General features: G+C 52.3%; 2 protein-coding genes across 12 annotated transcripts in view; one reads left to right on the forward strand and one right to left on the reverse strand.

Annotated features, from left to right (window-relative positions):
• The window catches only part of CD99L2 (CD99 molecule like 2), a 93,987-nt gene extending 91,841 nt beyond the window's left edge, over positions 1-2,146 (forward strand). For 2 of the 3 annotated variants that reach the window (XM_040467350.1, XM_040467351.1), the window contains 2 exons: positions 213-278; positions 1,537-2,146. In XM_040467350.1, the coding sequence (XP_040323284.1) occupies positions 213-278; positions 1,537-1,601 (131 nt within the window). In that variant the 3' untranslated portion in view covers positions 1,602-2,146. The remainder of the gene's footprint in view (positions 1-212; positions 279-1,536) is intronic. The other variant, XM_040467352.1, reaches the window with a different exon arrangement.
• A 3,120-nt stretch (positions 2,147-5,266) lies between these two features.
• The window catches only part of MTMR1 (myotubularin related protein 1), a 64,963-nt gene continuing 48,923 nt past the window's right edge, over positions 5,267-21,306 (reverse strand). For all 9 annotated transcript variants that reach the window (XM_040467341.1, XM_040467349.1, XM_040467346.1 and 6 more), the window contains 3 exons: positions 16,309-16,422; positions 12,479-12,655; positions 5,267-6,730 (listed from right to left, as the gene is read on the reverse strand). In XM_040467341.1, coding sequence (XP_040323275.1) covers positions 6,569-6,730; positions 12,479-12,655; positions 16,309-16,422 — 453 coding nt within the window. In that variant the 3' untranslated portion in view covers positions 5,267-6,568. The remainder of the gene's footprint in view (positions 6,731-12,478; positions 12,656-16,308; positions 16,423-21,306) is intronic.

Here is a 21,306-nt window from a genome sequence, read left to right on the forward strand (position 1 = left end):
GGCATGTGGACCCGTGGGTAGTGCTGACCCTGCCATCCAGTGCCTTCTGTCCTGTCCCTGGTCTCACACGGGGTAGCGCCTGCCCTACGGGGATGGCGGTCAGAGGCCACTGCCCTGTGTCATCTCTGAGGACAATGATGAGAGCCCCTGGGCTTGGTCGGGGGCCCTTTGGTTCTATGTCAGTCACCAACTCTGCCCTTTGCCCTTTGCAGAGGGTCTGAATGCAGACTACGTGAAGGGAGAGAACCTGGAAGCCGTTGTGAGTGAGGAACCCCAAGGTGAGAACTTAGGGCTCATGGTCTCTTGCTGAAGGGCCACTAGTTGGTGGGCCAGGCACTAAGCACAACTTTGCTAGGGAAGCACAGAGGCGTCCGTTTCTAGAATTTCCAGCCAGAGCAGGGGGCTACGGGGTCCCAGGGGTTGCTGTGCTCTGCCCTTGATGAGGCAGTCTCCAGCCTCACGCCACCAGGGGCACAGGGACCACAGCCAGGGCTGTCTGCTGCACGTCAGGGACTTCTGCACACTGTTGGGACCGTGCTCCCTGCCGGCGACAACCGATGCCTCCCACACAAATGCCAACGGAGCTGCGGGGCATCCTTCAAATTAGACCCGTAACTTTTCATCTTGAAAACTGCCACAGGCCCGAGGGAACTCGGCTAAAACACAGCTTCTTATCCCAGCCCTTGGCCCTCCCTGCCTGCCCCTCCTGCACCGAAGCACTTTCTGGGTGCAGGAGCCCCTGGCGATTGGAGGCTTCGTGAGGAGCGGCCAGCCTCTCAAGGCAGATACGTGTCGCAGATACAATGTGCTTGTGAAGACGAGGAGTAGGCGGGGAGCCCGGGGGTGCGTTGTCACTGGAGCTGGAGGCAGCAGTGGGGACAGGCCCGGTGCTGGGTGACGGGGAAAAGTGGCGCACGCTGCTGCTTAGGCCGGGTACCTGGAAGTCCTACACTGACTGGACTCTGTGGTTCCGGAATAAAACAGAGGAAAACAGACTCTATGGTGGCATTCGCTGTAGTAATTTTTATTTGTTTTTATGGTTATTTAGTTAGACAGCTGGGGAGGGACAGAGAGAGGGAGACCGAATCCCGAGCAGGTTCCGTGCTGTCCGTGCGGAGCCCGACACGGGGTTTGATCTCACGAAACCATGAGATCATGACCCAAGCCGCGAGCAAGAGTCGGACACTCAACCAACGGAGCCCCCACGGTGCCCCCCTCGCTGTAGTAATTCTTAAAACAGCGAGCCCTTCACGCGCCTCTACCACTGGCCAGCAAGCCCAGTCGGGAACATTCCCATTTTCCAGATGAGGAAACAGAGGCTGAGCTGTCTACAGGGTTTGCCTAGCTTCCTCCTCCTCTCTGGGGATGGAGGGCGTGCGAGAGGGGAGGCTGGCTAGGAGCGGCTGAGCTGCACCAGCCTCTGGACACAACAGGCCAGGAAGCAGGTTTCCGCCCCGGCAGGGGCTTGATGGTGCATGTGTACCTTCCGTGCGGGGTGGAAATGACGCCCTCCTGACCGCTGCCTTCTCTCCCTAGTGAAATACCTGACGCTGCAAACGCAGTCTGCGGAGCCGCCGCCCCCCGACGCGCCCCGGATCTGAGGGCCCCGCTCCACAGCGGGCGGACATGGTGCCACTGCTTGCGACCGGCTCCTTGTTTCCTTTGGACCCCCAGCTGCCGTACTGCTTCGCTGTCGTCATTGGCTTCTCGTCTTAAGTTTTCCAGAAGAGCTGTGGGTGTGTGTGAGTTTGGCTTCCATGCCAGCCCCGCCACAGGGGCCCTGAAGACGCTCGGTGTGGAATCCGAGAGCCGGCTCTGGCGGAGAGCCAGCACCAGCCTCGGAGTCGCCGGGCCGCCACCCCCCAGGGCCAGCCTGTCCCCGGGCCTGAAGGAGCTGGGGGCTGGGGAGACCGAGATGAGGGAGGGCGGGAGGACCTTTTTGCTCAGGGGATGAGACTGAACCCAGGGTCGTGTGATCCCCCACATGCTGCGTTGACTCAGCGTGGCCCTGGCAGTGGCCTCCAAGTGCTATGCGTAGGGATCCAGCAAGAACCTGGTTTGCTTGGAGCAAACCGGCGAGCATCAGGTAACCACACACACACACACACACACACACACACCACCTAGTGGGGGTCAGGGGGTCCGGGGGCAGGGGGGGGGGGGGAGGGCGACTTTCGGCCCTTCTTTCTGGTCCCAGCGTTTACACTGCTGGGCTCCCAGACAGCTGCTCCAAGTGGTGGCCTTTCATTTCTTGAAGGGCAAACATGCATGTTTGGATAGTCCTACCCTGAGAGTTTAGGAACCTTCTGGACAAGTAGGAAGCTGTGACTCTCGGGTCTAATTCTTGGTGCGGTCTCCCGGCTGATGTGATTAGTTTTTAGGAATTGTTGATGCATTGAAATGAGTGCTCCCCTTCCACTCTGTATTCTCGTTTAAGCCGCAAAAGCTACAGACATCAAGGACGAGCAGCGAAGCTGGAAGCATGCATGTTGTTTGCTTGAAATTGTATTTGACATGGCAGGGGGATGGGGAAAGGGATGTGTCCTTGGTTTACTGAAACCTGGCTGAGTCCGTGTGTCCACTTCCCCTGCCTGGCCTGTTCTGAAGAGCCTTTGGGGTGTTATGCTCACTGCACTAAATACCAGAACCCAGGGCCTGGTCTGTCACCCAGCCCGGAGCTGTCTGGTCTGGGCTAGCTTCCTGGAACGTTCCATTTCGCCCCCATGTGGTCCTGTCCCCAGGAGCTCTGCTGAGGCCGAGCTAAACTGTGGAGCCACCATCCACTGATAATCAGCGTGTCGTGTCCAAAAGCACTTCCAGAAGCATAGGTCGGCAGGAAGGCGGGGTCCTATAGATACGACTGCACACGCCCCCTTTCGCCGCTGACAGCCCCAAGCATCGTATGGGCTGTGTGTTAGCGCCCTGGCGTCGGCTGAGCTGGGATGAGGCGAGTCCAATTTGTAACAAAACGGTCGAATCGGGGCGGGCCCTGCAGGTTGTAGAACACACGCCTCGTGTGCCGGGGTTCGCAGCCGTCATAAAAACACACATGGGATGGTCCTCTGCTGCAGCGCGCATCCCCAGGCTGCCCCGCAGACCCATGTCCGTGCGTGTCCGTGGCCCTGAAAGGCCCCTTCCCCCAGTGCGACCGTGTGCGTGCGAGGCGGGCGTGTGGCACTGAGGAGACCCCTCTGCGTAGAGCCTCAGGGTCGTCGACTTGGCCGGGCTCATCCCTGCCACAGACGGTGAGGGCCGACGGCCCCACCCCTGGCTGGTGCTGGGCAGCTGTAGAGGGTTTCTGGATCCCTGGCCTGCCGCCACCCAGTGTCCTAGGTGGTAGGACTTGGGCAGGGATCAGGGCAGTGCTGGGCGGCTCCCCCAGTCCAGATGGCTGCCCTGCGAGGTCCCCGAGGCATTTCGAAGGAAGAAAAACAAGGCAGTGGCCGTGCGTGGTAAATTCTCTCCCTGCCACGGGGAAGTCCGAGAAGTCAGTCACAGTGGCCCAGAAGGAGGCTGCGTGTGCTGTGCCCCTGCCCCCCGTTGTCAGCTATGACTTAACAGGGAGGCTTCTGTGGCGGCGGAGACCCTGCACTCCGTCACCGCTGTGATGTACAGCCAGTGCTGCGTGCGAGTCCCTTCGCTCACAGCAGCGACTTCAGTTAAGAGACCTGTTTTGCACTCCCTTGTGAGAACGGCCGTACCCCAGCGCCCGGCCCTCCTGGTGACGGGCCGGGCCTGGAAAGTCACTGGGTCATGACTGCAGAGCTTCCGCCCCTTGGGGTGCTGGGCACCGATGCCCGCAGAAGCATTGCCTCTTGGAACTCTAATTGAACGTTGCGTTGACGGCCCCAGGCCCGCCCCAGATGATGTGGAAGCCCGCGGGAACTAGAAGGGCCAGTGGAGAACATGTGACCCGTTTCAGCTTAACCGGGCGGTGGGGGCGCAGTGTGGATGACCGAGCGCTGAGCGCGGGAGGAAGGGCACGTGGCCGCTGGCTGGCGGGGTGCCGTGGGGTCCGCCAAGCTGGGAGTGCCTGTGCACTTTGTCCGAGGAAGAAGAAATGGAGACTGGGTCAGAATCCTCTGTACTTTTTGTGTGCTTGTGTTTCAACGTGAATTGTCAACTGTCTTGTGTTTGCATTAAACAAAATGGAACCTAACAGCTCGTGTCGTGAAGGCACTTCCTTTGTCCAGTGAGGCTTCTTTCTTGAGGGAGTTCGTGATGAGGAGGTGACCTTATTCCCTTCCTCCGCAGCCTGAGGCATTTCTCCAGAAGGTTCGAGTCCTCCCATGTAACCCGTTGGTGAATGGCTTGGTGTCCGGGCTCCTGGGTAGCTCCTCCGGTACCAGGAGCTGGGGCCCGGAGCCGCACAGGGACTTGCCCTGTGCAAGGTCCACTGTCGGGGGTGGTGGTGTCCGGGGCCGCCTGGAGACGGGCGGAGGCCATCTCCACGCTTGCCGTCCTCACAGCCGGCCGGGGTCCGGGGTGGAGGTGTGTGCCGTCGCCTTGCTCATTCTAGCCGTACTGCAGAATGGCTGTTTGGGAGCGACGGTGCCCTTGTCCTAACCCTGTGGCTTGGCTCACAAACAGCACAGCCGGACACTAGAGCTGAGCGCGATGCGGCAGGGGCCGGGTCCTCGCCCGTGTGTGCCGCACCGGCCACATAGTAAACGGCGGCGAGTCCTCGCATGCACACCTTCCAGGTGAGGCTTCGCTGAAGGAGGTCTCCATGGCTGGCGGGGGGCCGGCACAGCAGGCGGCCCTCCCAGCCTTGTGGCTCAAGTGTCACCGCTGGGGACCACAGCTGCGGTGACTGCTGCAGGGGGGACATGGACCCTAGGCCCTTACGAGAAGGGAGACCCGTGGGGGGGCAGCGAAAGGTCCCCAAAAGGCCCCTGTGCCTGCTGTAGACTTGGGGTACAGACCCGGTGCTTCTTGGGAGTCTCCCATTTCTGGCTCTAGGACTCAGGGCCTGGAAAGAGCACCCGGCCCCCTCGGAGTGGCACCTGACTCTGGGGTCCCCGGACCCATGGGGTCAACATTTTCTCAGGCTTATGTGTGAGGAGCGTTTCAGATGTTAAAATCGGAGTACTTACCCAGTTGGGCCAAAACACTCAAGCCGTGAGAGACTGCGTTTATGATTTAGTAAATGAATTAAATCCCGTAAAGGCACTTTATGTCTATTGACTGTGCTTGACACATAAAATAACATGTATTGAAGGTTTTGTCGTTTTCAAGGGAAAAATCGGAATTTAAAAAACCAGACCGCGGAGCAAACATATTATTTTAATTACAGATCGAAATACAGTGCATCAGATGAGGCAAATACGATACTGTACCAGTTTTTAAAAATCGGAACGATAAAGGTTTTACATTCTAGTACACTTAAATAAAAGACAAAAAGAACTGCTTAGGTAACAGTATTCAAGTTGTTTTAGAGTTCTGTGCTAGGTACACTCCAGGAGAACGGTCTGTTCTGCTTCTCAATCGCACAGGTGGGTCTCGGGGTCACCTCCAGGGGAGGGTGGCACCGCCCGCTCCAGAACCCCCACCCCACCCCGGGCCACCCCACCGCTGGCTCAGGGGAGCTCCAGGGAAGCCGAGGGTCACCATGCAGCCGCACGAGCAAGCGGAGCTGGGGAACACACCTGGCAGAGCGGGGGCAGCTGGGGACGATGGCCATGCGGTGGCGAGAACAAAGGAGCCGCAGGGTCTCTATAAAACGAGAAACCTTTCCGACAGGTAGCTGCGGGATGGGGCAGGCTCGCGTGGGCACACACAGCTGGCGGCAGTTAAAGGAAGGGCCGGTGCCGTGGCCCGGGAGGCGAGCACGGGTGTCTGGGGGGAGGACAGGACATTGTGCCATCTCCAGGGCCCCATTCAAATCACGTGCCAGACGTACCACATCAAGTTGGCGTGAGCTTTGTGCGTAAGGGCTTGCCCAGCCCGTGGAAGCGGACGCCTCCTCGTCTAAACGTAAAAAAAGGGCATAGGAAAATAAAGACCGGTTTCTCTTTCTTAAAAATGCCTTCTATGTACACAGCAGTAACTGGTGCAGGAGGCCCCTTGCATGAAGGGGACGGGAGACGTGGTGGCAGCGGTGGGTCCGCCCGCACCCAGTAGTTCAGTTTGAAACGTTTTTCAGGTTGGAGCAAAGAGCTGAAGGAAGCCACGTGGCTGGCACGTGGTCTGGAAGTGAACAGGGGTGCGTTTGAAAATGAAGGATTTACCTTCCAAGGAACTGGAGAGAGACCTGAAGCCCCGCACCCCATGCTCCCTCCACGTCCCGAGCGGCCGGACTGGCGGGCGGTTCACGGGGTAGGTGCAATAGGCGCCGCCACAAACCGCCGGCAGGAGGGGCACGGGTCACAGAACAAAAAGCACTTGACAACGGTGGGAGTGGTCCTAGCCACACAAACGGTCAGTGGCTGAAAGTGCCTTCCAGAATGGGAGGACGTCGGGCCCAAGCCTAGAAGAGCAGAGCACAAGCTGCGGTCCCTCGCCTGGGCCACCGGGCAGGACATCCTTGCCCACTGGAGTCGCCGGAAGTGCCGCCCTCCACACCCCGTCAGACGGAGGTGTGGACGGGGGTGACCGAGTGCGACGGTGACGAGCCCCGCTCGGACGAGGACGAGGCGCGCATGGCCACCTCCCGCTGCAGGTCCTCCACCCGCTTCTGCAGCTCTGCCTTGACGGCCAGCAGCTCCTTGAGATTCTGGTGAATGGGCATCTGGGGAGGAAGAAACCACTGCAGTGAGCGGGCCTGTCCCCAGGCACCAGGTGCCTTGTGCGATCAGCCTGCCACACCATCTGCCAAGTGTCCCCCCACCCTCCCCCCCAGCCAGGGGCGGCAGCTGGTGCACTGCTCGGCTGGTTCAGGGAGGAGCAGTCAACTAAGGACACTGCAGAAAGGCGACCAGTGCCCAGCCCCCCTGCCCTCTGCGGTTTTGCATTTTTATAAATTGCCCTGCTGACTGAATAGTATTAAATCACCACCTTCTACAACCTGAAGTTGTGTTCGTTTTCATCGGTTGCAATAGGCTTAGGCAGCAGCCCCTGGACAGGATGGTGCCGGAAGAGTGGAGCCTCTGGGGGCCCAGCGGCCTCCCTGCACAGGGAGGACAGGCTCTGTGCACAGCACCTCCAGCCCCACCGCACTGAGACATATGGGACACCAGGTCTGACTACTGGGGTCACAGCATGTACTCCCTCCCTCCCCTAGCAAGCCCAGAGACCCAAGACCTGACCTTTCCCTCCTGGGGCTCCCAGGCTGGGGGTGAGGCAGACCCAGGAGAGAAGGCACCACGTGGGGGGGCTTCTCTCCTTGTCTCTGCCCACTCACCTCCCCTTGTCCCCGATCCAGTGTGCACACTGCAACCACACGCCTGGGCCCTAAGCCTCACCCAGGCTATGTGATGCCCACCTAACGGCGTCCAGTGGCTTCCTTCTGTGGCCCTGACCTTGGCCTCAAAACCGTGCAGTGTGACCCCAGCCTGCCTCTCGTCATCTCTCCCCAGGTCCCGCCTCCTGTCCCCTCCTACATTCCAGAATCTTCCAGGTTTTAAAAGACGCCATGCATGTGCTGTCCCTTCTGCCTGTGGCACTTTCCCCAAAGCCTCAGCCAGCTCCCTGGAGACTGTGAGCTCTCCCGTCAGGGCTGCTGATGGCGATCAGCCTCACTGGAAGGAACCAGGAGGCAGACACAGATGAGACACACGGACAGGAGGGAGGGGGAGAGGCAGAGGAGGAGGAGAGCTGGGTGCCTGGGAACCAGCAAGAAACAAACTCTTGAGCAGGCCACAGGAAGAAGGGAACGGACGACAATGTGCATCTGATGGCGATGGCCCCCAAAAGCAAGGGAAAGTTACCTTATTGGCGGCTGATCCCAGAGGCCACCGTGATGTGGGCAACAGCACCCCTCTTAGCCTTGGAGCCTCTTGCAGGATCACTTGGTTCCCAGGGAATCACACAAGGGAACGTTCTGCAGTCAAACTACTGTTACTACCATGACCTCAGAGAGGGGCAGCCCGTGCAGGGGACTGCACAATTCCACATGCGCCCAGGGCCCGAGACGATTGTCTGACATCTCCATGCTGCCTTTCCTCATATGTCCTTTACAATAAATCTGACGCATGCTCACTGAGAAAATGCCCAGCTGGGGACCTCACTCAGTGGGTGCTAGCGCGCGTCAGCCACGAGCCAAGAGGGCCCCAAAGGAAACGAGACAGACGCCTGGCCCTCCTCCCCACCCAGCCATCTTCTGACGGATGCCCAGGGAGCTACTCTCAGGGTAGCCAATCTAGCCCCCTCCTCCTCAGACAAAAGGGGCCAAATAGGCTAGTCCCCTGCCCCTCCTCCCCAGCCTGCTCCCCATCCCCACCCATCACACTGACAGCAGCCTTCTCACCGATCCCTTTGCCACAGCCCTCCCCGCCCCCTAAGTTCCATGTGCCTAGTACCACGACGAGCTTGTCCCACGAACCCTGTGGCAGCCTGGCCTGTCCACCTTTCTGGCCTCTGATGCCCCCCTGGGCCCTGCCTGCTCCCCAACATGCCTCCGTGCCAGCCGCATTCAGGACACCTTCCGTTCTCCCTTCCATACTGCATGGTGAAAGGGGAGCACGGAGAGCCGCAGGCCACCTTTGGAGGGACCCATTTCACACTCGTGCTCCTGCTCACACGAGGTCTCGGCAAAGCTCGGGACCCCACCCACAAGAGGCATTGAGCCACCGCTAGGAGGGACTTTGGCCCTGGCCGGTGGGCACCCTTCCCTTCTGTAACTACACGTGCCAGGTGGCGAGAACGTGACAAGCCACGGCTCCTCTGGCCCTTCCCTCTGCCCGGCAGGAGGTCATCAGCATCCCCCGGCGCCCAGAGGCCCACCAGAGGGTCTGGACTTAGAGCAGCGAGGGCTCCAGTTCCCGTCACTGTTGTGATGGCCACGATGAAGCTGACTGCTCACACGTGTAAGGACCTGAGCGTGGTCAGGAAGGAAGGCGGCCTGCGGCTCGCAGGGTTTGAGAGACCACGTGGGAGCTAGTGCCGCCACAGCAAGAGCGGGGGCCCACGGGACACCCTTCATTCCAGCAGCAGTGCCTGTGCGGGCTTTCTGTGCTAAGGTTCAAGGTAGCCCCCTGACCACCTGTCCTTTGTGTCACCAAGAATACGATCTGGTAACCCTCCCTGAGTGATTTCACAGAAGGGACTTCCCTCCACTCTACGCTACAGCCCCTCCTCCTTGTTGCTATGACACACGAAATAGAACCACCCAGGAAAGGACTCGGCAAAGGGCCTGAGGAGGACAGAGGCACATGCCAGTTAGGAGGGAGCTGCAGGAAGGCAGATGCTGGCCTGGATTCTTAAGGAAAATGGACTCAAGCAACTGGAAAGAAGTGCTTAAGGGGCCCCCTGGTCTGGCATTCCAAAATAAAGCAGCAAAGGTCGGAAAGAAGTGTACTTCTGGAAGCTGGCCCCCATGAAAGGAGGGCAGTGCACCTGCACTCAGACTGTCTCAGCTGTGAGCCACCACAGAAGCTGCTGATGGGGCTGGCCACCTCTGGCTCCCGGATGCTTCTGGGCCCACACCCATTTTCTCTCTCACATGTGGCTCTCATTTGGGGGAGGATTCAATCTAATAACAAGCAATTATGGCAGAGGCCTACCCTTGCAGAACACAAAGTCTGAGAAACAAATACAAATAAGCTGTCACCATAGTCCGATGGGCATAATCTGGAGCTTAGATGATGGGACAGTGGGGGCCAGGGAGGTAGAAGGCACGGAGAGCTGGAGCCATCGGGTGGCCACGGGAAGCCAGTCCCGTGCCCAGTGGGCCATCATGTGGCCAACTTTGGCCACGTGACTAGGGAATGGGGAGTCGCAGGAGGTATGGGTCACTCAGAAGAGGGAAGAGAGAAGGATTCGGGGACCATGCTTATGAGGAGGCTTTCTGGAGGCCATGGGCAATGGTCAGCTAGCTCCACGGCACTCTTTATAGATGCCACAGAGCTAACAGAATGGACACTATCAGCATAGGCAAAAGCATAAAACATTTGAAATTAGTTACTGATGGCTCACCGGCCACAAATAAAATTGAAAACCTGTATTTAAAACACTAACCACTGACCAAAGAACTTGACTGTATGTATAATGTTTGTTTTATGGAGAAAAGAGCAGAGGAAATACTCAGTGCCATAACACAGGAAGTGGCTAATGGCCCCTTACTCCCGGTTAGAAATTTGCCTGGTACACAAGGACAACAGGTAGGTCTTCTTACAGTAAACAGAGGGAAGTTTCAATCAGGGAAGGTTTCCTAAAGAAGGTTTTCAGAGGACCAGCTCTTGGCATGGTGCCAGGCTGAAGCAGAGCATTTCCAGAGTTGGGGAGGGGGGTTAACAGGCCACCTACAGGGACATGGAGTCCCTCAGACCAGGGGGAAGAGGGGAACTTGAGGCCTGGGTGCGGGGCCTGCTCCGAGAGAAAGACAAGTACTGGGCTGGGCAGGCCCTGACCACGGTGTTCTGGAAAATGGTCCAGAGCCAACTCAGAGGGTCTAGAGGAGGAAAGAGCTTTCATAGGTGAAGTCTGATGGACTGGAAAGCAGCCAGAAACAGGGAAAGAGGCAAGTGGGGAGCAGCTGGGGCGGTGCTGCTGGGAGCAGAACAGGTCAGGAGGGGAGAAGTACTGTGCACACTCAGCCACTTCCTGGAGCTAAACCTACAGTGAGGGAGTTTTCCATCGGGGAGGGAACGTTACCAAAGTGATGGTCCCTCCAAGGTTCAGGCGCCCGGCGACTAGAAAGTGAAACGAAGAGTCGGGTATTCTCCATGGTTAGTGGGATTTGGGGGCGGTTATGGGTTAACTGGCCACGCCAAGTTCCTATGTGGACGTTGTACCCCCAGTCCCACAGAGCGTGACCGTATGTGGAGACGGGTCTTTGCACAGGTAATCAGCTTACAATGCGGTCATCAGATGAGGCCCTGCCCCAATACAACTGGTGTCCTTATAAAAAGGGGAAACGTGGACACAGACGCACACATAAAAGGAAGACAATGTGAAGGCGGGGGGGGACACAGCCAGCCACAAGCCATGAAGTGAAGCCCGGAACAGACTCTTCCCTCACAGCACACTCAGAAGCAAGCCATCTAGTCAGCGCCCTGACCTCCAGGCTTCCCGTCTCTAGGACTGGGAGAGGATGCGTCTCCACTGTGTAAGCGCCCCCGTGTGTAGTACTTGGTTAATGGCAGCCCGAGCGAACAGAGAGCCGAAAACACTCCTGAGTAGATGGCGAAGGCACTGAGCAAGAACGAGGCCCCAGAAACCCGCTCCTGGCAGGCTGCCAGGAAACCCAAAGAATACTCAACCTACAAAGACCCTCGGTAGAAGGTCCTCTGACCCCACAGAAGGTCCTCTGTTCCCCACACAGCTGCCTCCATTGCTCTACCCACCAACTACCATCGACGGCACCCAGCCACTGACATGCCACCTGCATGGACGGGAGAGGGCAGGGCAGGACCAACAGGGCACAGGCTTGGGGGAGCACCTTGGGAACCCTAACTGGTGGTGCCTGAACCACAGCCCGGGCTTAGCCACTGGACGCCAAGGGCAAACACAGCTCGGCTGCCTGGTCCTGCCGTGCATCGTTCTGCTATTTGTTCCAGTCTCTGGTCCTGCCGTGCATCGTTCTGCTATTTGTTTCAGTCTCAGGAAATGTTATAGTGAGAGTGTGGCAGGGAGGGGGAGACTATCCCTTCTTCAAGGGTTGCCTACCTGCAACTCAGCACGTGGTCTTTTTCTCTTTTGCTACCAGTGTCTACAAACTCACCAAGTCACTGGAGAGACTAAGAGTCCAACACAGTAACCAATATTACTTCATCCATACACCTTTAGCAAAGACAGAGGTGCTAAGATGTTTAACTCTAAGCCAGCAAACGGCATCTGGGTTGGTGTATGAAAAGAAGCTGCTAGAAGCACGTGGGTGGCTCAGTCGGTTAAGCGTCCACCTTAGCTCAGGTCATGGTCTCACAGTTTATAAGTTCAAGCCCCACATCGGGCTCTGTGCTGACAGTGCCAAGCCTGCTAGGGATTCTCTCTCTCTCTCCCCCTTCCCTGCTCCCTCTAAAATAAATAAACTTCAAGAAAGAAGGAAAGGAAGCAGACAGAGGAAGGGGAGAGAGAGAGAGAAAGGAAAGAAAGAAGGAAAGAAAGGAAAGGAAAGGAAAGGAAAGAAAAGGAAGGAAGGAAGGAAGGAAAAAGAAAAGAGAAAGAAAGAAAGAAAGAAAGAAAGAAACAAAAAAGAAAGGAAAAGAAGGGAGGGAAGGAAGGAAGGAAGGAAGAAAAGCTGCTAGAACATGAACGGAAAGGACTGAACCCTGAGAGGTGAGGGCAGAAGTAGAGCATGTCCATCCCTAGCATGAACTCATTTCTAAACCACCATCTTTGCTCAGAAAGATACACTCTTTTGCGAAGAACAAAAAGATACCTGAGGTCTCATTCGTGGGTTCCATCGCACATAATAGTTTACCCATAGTTCCAGATGACTCAGACTAGCAACGGGATATAAGACATGGTTTTCATAATTCACAAAGAAAGGATTCGAAAATTCTTCGAGCTGGCTATTGACATACGACCATAAAGATATAGTCTTCGTATATACATCCTGAAAAACAAAAAAAAGGAATACACTGAAATAAATTCACCTTTTTTTTTTTTCAGATTCTCAAGAATCTGTATTGCAGAGAAAAAGACTTGAATAAAAGGAGTTCAGACACTGAAAAAGCGTAGAACATTTACTAAGCCCCAGCCCCATCCTTAGTGCTATGGTGTCACCTCACGCAGGGGAGGACATGAAAACGCATACTAGTTACTGTCCTGGAAAAACATATTGCTGAGTTGAGGAACATCTGGGGACTGTGTGTGTGTAGAAGGCAAAACGAGAACTTTCTAGCAACCACAGGATGATGAGAATTTTCTAGCAACAACAGGATGATGGGGCCCATCGATAACAAATACATTTTTTATTTCCAGTTTGCAGTTTGCTTTTGTGACTCTTAATATTGAGGGTTGGGGTAGAATTCACAGATAAGATTCCTTTCGCTGGAAAATCATGGATGGACATCTGGGGAAAAACCTGTCAGGGTGGCAGGCCGGGGAAACCTTACACAGAGAAGTAAATATATCATTAAATTCTATCTCCCCACCTCCCGACCTTCGAATACACTGAATACAAATGCTGGAACTATTGGCATTGCTCATGTGAATGAAAACCTACAGGCACAGGAAGGCAGGTAAACATGGAACATGGATTGAACACAGTGACAAAGTCAAAATCAGAAAACCGCAAAAGCCAGCTGACTTCCTTACAGGCTATCTAGACATAGAAAATTCCATCAGGACCTCTTCGTATATTTTGTATTTATAAGAGAAACGGCAGCAATAATTCACAGGACCCTGAATGGCCAAAACATTCTTGAAAAAGGAACAAGCGTGGAGGTCTCACACTTCCCAATTTCAAAAGCTACTACAAAGTCACAGTAATCCGTCCGGTGGTGCTGGCCTAGGATGGATAGATGTGTGGAATCGATGGAAGAGAACAGACAGTACAGAAATAAGCCCTCACATATACCGCCAACTGAATTCCAACAAGGGCACTGAAACAGTTCAATGGGGGAAAGAGAATCTTTTCATCAGCAGCATGTGAATGACAGGTTAGCCATGTGCAAAAGAATGAAGTTGGACCCTTCCCACACATCGTACACAAAAAGGAACTCCAAGATGGATCACAGACCTAAATGTGAGAGCTACAACTATAAAAATCTTACAAGGAAACACAGGCTCAAATCTTCATGACCTTGAGTTAGGCAACGGCTTTTGCACATGACCCCAAAAGCACAAGCAAGAAAAGAAAATAAAGTGGACCTCATGAAAAGTAAAGACTTGTGTTTCGAAGGAGACCACCAAGAAGGCAAAAAGAAAATGCACAGAATGGGAGACTATGTTTGCAAACCATGTATCTGATAAGGGACTTGTATATATCGAGAATTCATCGGGAACTCTTACCAGTCCCTAATAAAGAAAACCCAACTAAAAACTGGGCAAAGGATCTGAATAAACATTTGTCCACAGAAGATAAACAGATGGCCAATAAACACATGAAAATGTGCTCACAATACCATTGGTTAATTGGGAAATGTAGATCAAAACTCACAATGAGCTACTCCTTCATACCCACTGGGATGACTAGAATAAAAAAGATACACAACAACAAACATCTACAAGGATGTGACGAAACTGGGTCCCTCAGACATTGTTGGAGACAATGTAAAATACTGCAACTGCTTTGGAGAACAGTCTCTGGGTTAAACATACACTTGCTATAGGACTCGGCAATTTTACTCCTAGGTACATACCAGAAAAATGAAAGCATAGGTCCACATGAAACCTTGCACATTTGAATGTTCCCAGCAGCATTATTTGTAAGAGCCCGAAGTGGAAACAACCAGAAGTCCATCTGCAGATGACTTAGATGAACAAAGTGTGGTGTCTCCACACCACGGGTATTACTGAGCCATAAGAAAGGAACAAAGTACCAACGCCTGCTAAGACTCAGATGAACCTTGACAACATTAAGCTTAGTGAAAGAAGCCAGTCACAGGAGGAGAAATACTGTTTGATTCCATTCATATGGAATGTCCAGAACAGGCGAATCCATACAGATTGAAAGCAGATCATTGACTGCCAGGGGCTGGGGGAGGGAGGGACAGGGAGTGACTACTAATGGGAATGGGGTTTCTTTCTGGGTGATGAAAAGTTTATGTGGTTTAGGAAATTAGATGGTGGGGATGGCTGCACACTCTGAATATACTAAGGACCATTAAACTGTACACTTTAAAAGGCTGAATTGTATAGTATGTAAATTCCATCTCAAGAGAGCTGAGTTTTTAAAGAGGGTATTTGGTTAAAACAAAAGAGAAGACCGTAAGTGTTTAAATTCTACATATGAACTTCATTTTTCTGTTCATATTTTAAAAATAGCTTTATTGAGATAGAAGTCAAATACCATGAAGCTTGCTCTAAATTTTTTCTTTTTTTTAAGAGGTTAACAGGTCTCTATCACCCTGGGCCCACAGGAATGTGGATCTTACCGGGATCACGACAGAAGCTACAGGGAGGTTTCAAGCAGGGGAGAGGCTCAGGATGGGACTAGAGTCAGGGAATGCGGCCCTGGTTGCTGGAGGTCAGGAATGACTGAAACACATTTCCCACCAGCTGCCTTAGTCTGGCCGCGAGACCGTGGGGGCTTGCGCTAGGCTGTGGGGCAGTGACAAGGGGGGACCAGCTGTGGCAGCTGGGGGCAGGGTGAGGGAGGAGGCCAAGGTGGCTCCTGTGCATCTCGAGGAGCAAGGGTGCCCTTTAGGGACATGTAGAAGGGCAGAGGGAAGAAGAGAATGGCATTTAGATCCTGAGAGGAGACAGACAGCGACCTAGACAGAGGACAGAGTTTGGGGAAGACGACGACCAGGGACTGGGCCCAGGCAGGCTCCCAGCTGAGAGAAGGGTAAAGGGAGGAGACTGAGTGGGGTGCAGGCAAGGAATGAGGGGTGACAGCTGTGGGGAAGCTGCAGAGGGAGGTGGGTGCTAGCAACCCACTATTTTCCCTGAAATTTGACAATGTTCTAATGTACTTAGCCCACAGGCATTGGCCCTTTTCTGTTAACCAGAGGACACCCTAAGGTGCCTTTGCCTAATGCTTCCTCACTTTTGACCATTTCTTTCTTTTATCCCAAAGAGGAAAGAGGGGAAATAGAACTCAGAAGCTCGGCAACTGCTTCATTATGAACCTGATGGAAAAGAGAGTCTGGCTTGCTCCTCAAGGGAAGTTCTGGGCTCATCTACAGACTTCACCTTCCTAGGCCTCCAAGTACCTTTGTGCCCAACGGCCTGGAGAACGAAGGGCAGAGTCACATCATTTTGGAGTTAGTGCAGTAGAAAATAGAAAGTACATGAGCTTGGGATTCAGGGGGTCCAGGGTTTAGAACTAAACCTACAAGAACTGAGAGACGTCAGAGAGCTATGGGCTTGCTAGGCCCCAGCCCCCAGCACCCACACAGTAAGAGGCTCGTGTCAGGCCACCTGGAAGATTAAACACATGCACTGGGGCTGCTGAGGCCTGGAAGGGCATCTAATGTAATCTCTCCATTTACGCATGGCAGCAGGGCTAGACCCAAGTCCCCTCTCCACCCAGTCCCCCTTTTAACAGTGGCACCTCATGGGAAAGGCACCCGAGTAATTGGGAAAGCAATGGACACTTACCTCTTTGAGTCGCTGCTGTTCACAGTTGCACAAAAAGGTCCCAAAGAGACAGCTGTAGAGGTGATCCAAAATCGTGATCAAGAACAGTTCATTGAACTCGAATGCTGAAGGAAACTTAAATGGAGAAAGAAGGTTTAAAGTTCAATTTCTAAAACATAGTGGTACTAGTTGTCTGTGAAAGACCGCTAAAGTACAACTCGGAATACAGTCCAAGATTAAAAGGAAGACTGAGCCCATGTAGAATTTAACTTCCTATAGTTTCAAGTCCAAGCTTATAGATCTGGCTGAGAAACAACCTGAAGTAAGAAAAACTGTACTTTTCAATGCCTGAATAAGCATCGTGCAGCTTCCACTTCTTGTCATGCTGGTAGAACACAGCCCACAGTGCCCCTTCTGCCAGAAAGCACTAGAAAACTGGATAGAATACATGAAGCAGCTGTTTTCAGACACTGGCAACAGGCAGCAGGAGGCCATGACCCCACCCCCAGCACCAAAGGGAAAAAGACGAGTCAAGTCCAACTCCAGTCCCAGCTTTCTACCTGGGGTACATTCGGAGTCACAGAGAAGGGAGGTGGGTTCCCGGGCACAGCATATACCAAAAGTGATTCACGAAGAAACAAAATCTATTCTCTACTACTCATCGTTAATAACCTTCCCACAGAGACAACTCCAGGAACATACATCCCCGTGATCCTTCCTAACATATAAATAAACTGACCCCCGGCAACATATACAAAGGGTAGCACAACATGACACGGCAGGGTTTGTCTCAGGAATGCAAGGCTGGCTTAACATTTGAAGATCAAGGTTAAAAAAAATAATTACTGTAATTCATCATATTAACAGAATAAGAAAATGACATAATCATCTCAATTATCATTTTAGGTCATTCTTAATGGGGTTTTGCCAAATTCCAACAAAGACTTTACCATTTTTGGGACATCCTAGCCAGTAGGTGTCATTTAGTAGCCGTGAGGAGACGGTCTGGAAATGACAATAATGATTAATGATAATGATGATGATCCTAGCGGCAGGCAAGTACTGGCTACCTCTCATGTGCCAGTAAACACAGTGAAATGTTCATTACATGCTGAATGATGCAGAGCCAATTAGAACTAAACCAAACAGAACTACCCAGCATGTTTTTATTTAACTCAGTTTACAGTATCAAACCATTCCCCGATCAGAGTGACATGTGCACACGATCATGAAATCCTGTCATCTCTACAGAGACGACCAGGGTTGCCGATAGCCTTATTACTTTACGAGGATAGGGACAAGCTTCCCGATTAGAAATAATGGCCAATCCAGGACTATCCACGCTCTACCTGAAATTGTTCCCTTCCTCACCAGGCTGCGGAATTCTGCTCAGCTATCTTGGATTCAGATGTGCCTCTCTCTCCATCCTAAGGATTGTTCCCATAGAAACATACAACTGTCTTCTGAGGAGCCCCATCAGAATACTGCTTCTTTAGAAACCTCTGGAAACTAGCTATGGTGGTTGTTCTTACCAGCGCTCTTGTTCTTAGATGAACTAAATCAACTAAATCTGGCCAAAATGCTAAAGAAAGCTACTGATTAATCTGAGCCTTTAACTTGCAACTCTGACAATGGCCTCACATTCCAAATGGCTATCTTTTAATAATTTTTTAAAAATGTTTTACTTATTGTTGAGAGAGAGTATGAGTGGAAGAGGGGCAGAGAGAGAGGGGGGACAGAGGATCCAAAGCAGGCTCTGTGCTGACGGCAGCAAGCCTGATGTAAGGCTTGAACTCATGAACCAGAAGATCATGACCTGAGCCAAAGTTGGATGCTCAATTGAGCTACCCTGGCACCCAGCAAATGGCTATCTTTTTTTTTTTTTTAATCTTTATTTTTGTGAGAGAGAAAGCATGTGAGCAGAGGAGGAGCAGAGAGAGAGGGACACACAGAATCTGAAACAGGCTCCAGGCTCCGAGCTGTCAGCACAGAGCTCGACGCAGGGCTCGAACCCACGAACCGTGAGATCATGACCTGAGCTGAAGTCAGATGCTCAACCGACTGAGCCACCCAGGTACCCCATCAAATAGCTATCTTTTAAAAGGCCAAGTACATCCTGTCCACTTTTCCCAGCATTTTTCTATGTGGTGTAGTTACGCTCTATGCATAAATTATTGGCACCACAAAATTTATGAATTTGAAGCAAATATATAACATTTATGTACATTGGAGCTTTATTAAATCAAGGATAGTAATGGAAGATATAGATTTTCAAACATTTAAATTATATGTTTATTAGCAGGACAGCAAAGCTTCTATGGGTACTTTTTTTTTTTTTTTTTAAAGTCAAATGAGTCTTTATTCCAAACCCTGAGCACTCGTTCTGAATCTGGGAGCTTGGTTGGATGTATTCTAGTACCACTGACTACAAGCCTTATTGTGGCCAAGTGGGTACCAGGTAGGGGAGGTCAGAGTGGGTGGGACTCTGCCTAAGGCCATCAGCCCCTGCAAAACCAGAACACAAGAGCTCTGCTCATGTTCCATCAGGACTGTTATTCACCTTCAAATGGCATTGTGGCCTTACGCTCAGCTCCAAAAATATTTCATTTAGAGGAAGTAGCAACAGCTAGAGTAATAAAAATAAAAGATTAAATGTCATGACTCCGACTTTGTTTTGGCCTGTTGTCGCAGAAACTATACCATATGCCTAAAACGTATGGTCTCAAAAACTCCATAGAAATCCATAATGAAATTCTACACCTCTTGAGAAGGGTAGAGAGTCCATTAAACTATGGCTATTGTAGAAGGTTGGAGACTCTTTTCTGAAGAGTCTCCTCAATTACTCTGCCCTTAGATCCTTTTCTATCAATTTGTGTACACAGGCTAGTTCATTTTATCCTGAGATTTCTAAAAATTTCATGAGGATTTAAGCTTCCTTGATTTAGCAGTAGGCAACCTCCAAATAAATTAATCTTATTACATTAATGCATCTTTTCTAACAAGCTACATGTCTCATCCACTTGTGACTTAACTGATAGACTAAGCAGTGATATTTCTTCTTCTATTGCATTAACAACATTGTTTTAAGAGACATTAATTATACGCATTTCACGGACAGAATCTTAGAGCTGAGAGGCATCTGAAATCTAATCTACACCCCTTGTTTTCTTAAAATCCAATAAACAGCACAAAAAATATATAGATTGGACATGAAAATAGGCACTAAGCAGTATTGAGAATGGAAGTCAGTTTGAGGATATCACACACACACGCACGCACGCACCCCTAGGCATTTGGGAGGGAGAAGCTACTTAACATCAGAATTATTTTTTGTGTTCAACCTTTTAATGTGATTTTTCTAAAAGGCATTTTATACTTTTTTGTTTTGACCTGAATGTAACCATCATTTAATTTTGTTACCAGCTCAATCAATTAATACAAACAGCAAGAAGTTCATGGTGCTACATTACAATAAGACCTCTGGCCAGTCTCCCGGCTTTCTGAGTATGTGTTCACTGTCAACTGTCACTCATCCTGTCGATGTCGGTGCCTACCTCTCTCTGAGACCCGCTCCCCCTCACCGGGTCTTCCCTCCAACTGGCTGCTCTGAACCAGTTGTGACCTCGCACTCAGCTAACTGAAGATCCCCATCAGCTTGGGGAAGTGGGCCTAAAAGTAAGAGGAAGTTCTAAGTGCAGGCCTGAGGACTCACATTCTGTGAGATCTCCTCTCGCTGATTAGAACCTACCCACCACCCCCTTCCTTTTTTATTAAGTTTCTTTTATTTTTGAAAGAGAGCACACACATGCACTCACACGCAAATGGGGAGAGGGGGGAGAGAGAGAATCCAAGCAGGCTCTCCACAGACTGATGTGGGGCTCAAACTCACAAACCATGAGATCATGACCTGAGCTGAAGTCAGACACTTAAGCGATTGAGCCACCCAGGCACCTCTTTTCTTTCTTGTTTCTGAAAGTATGCCACTCTCTCTAGATCCTTGCTACTGGGGGAGATCTGTGGGAAATGCAGACTCTCAAGCTTCGGGGCCCAGACTCACAAATCAGAATCTGCATTTTAAGAAAACCACCACATCCAGTGCCATGTGAGTTTTCATCTCTAAGTCCCCAAGGGAAGCTGAGGCTACTAGCCACAGGACTGGACTAGGACGGAGCTCCCTGCCTGGATGCTGGCCTTCTACCTCACTGGTACCACAGAACCACCTGGGGAACTTTGCAGAACCACACACACCCGGGCTTCCCCCTAGGACCACGGGAGGAAGGGTCTGCAGGGGTGGGGCCGAAGCATGTGCATCTTGACAAGTTTCCAGGTGCTGACAGTAAGCCCTCAGGTGGAGAGTGAGGTTGGGGTGCCCTAGATGGCCCTCGAGGAATCGCTGCCACGAGCGGTCCAGGCTGAGGCAGAGCGGGGCAGCATCAGCAGTGTGGTGGCTCTCTCCTGCCCCCAACACCCCCCCACATCGGTACAGAGGCTCACGGTGAGAGATTTCACAGACGGTGGTACATCGGGCACTCTCCGGGCTCAGGGAGGCAGAGGTCCTTTAAAAAGACCCTAAGGTGTTGGTGCTGATATGGTCAGGAATCTCAGTCACGAGCACCGTGGCTGCTGGTGGAGTCACTAGAGGTCGCCAGCAGTCTTTCTGGCTGGCCCCCTTCACGTGACTAAAGCAGCTAAGGGCAGACCTCTGGGCCAACAGGAAGGAGAGGGCCCAGGCCATGGTTCTCCACCCTCGGACTCCTTCCCCACACAGGCACTGGGAGGACTCCTGACCTCTTATTCTCTCCGTGTTGGTCCCTTTGCGTCTGCGACTCTTTGTCTCTTCCTCTGTGTCTGTATCTGTCTCTTTCTGTCTGCGTGTGTCTCTGCATGTATATCTGTGTGTCTCTGGCTTGCTCTCTCCTCACCCCTCTCTATAGGTCACTCTATCTCAGTTCCTCTCTCTGGCTTGATCTCCTGTCATGAGGGTAAGACCCCAAACTTGGGCTCGGATGTTGGAGACTA

The sequence above is a fragment of the Herpailurus yagouaroundi genome, unplaced genomic scaffold, assembly GCF_014898765.1.
Source record: "Herpailurus yagouaroundi ecotype Mexico unplaced genomic scaffold, PumYag 67440, whole genome shotgun sequence".
Taxonomy (NCBI): Eukaryota; Metazoa; Chordata; class Mammalia; order Carnivora; family Felidae; genus Herpailurus; species Herpailurus yagouaroundi.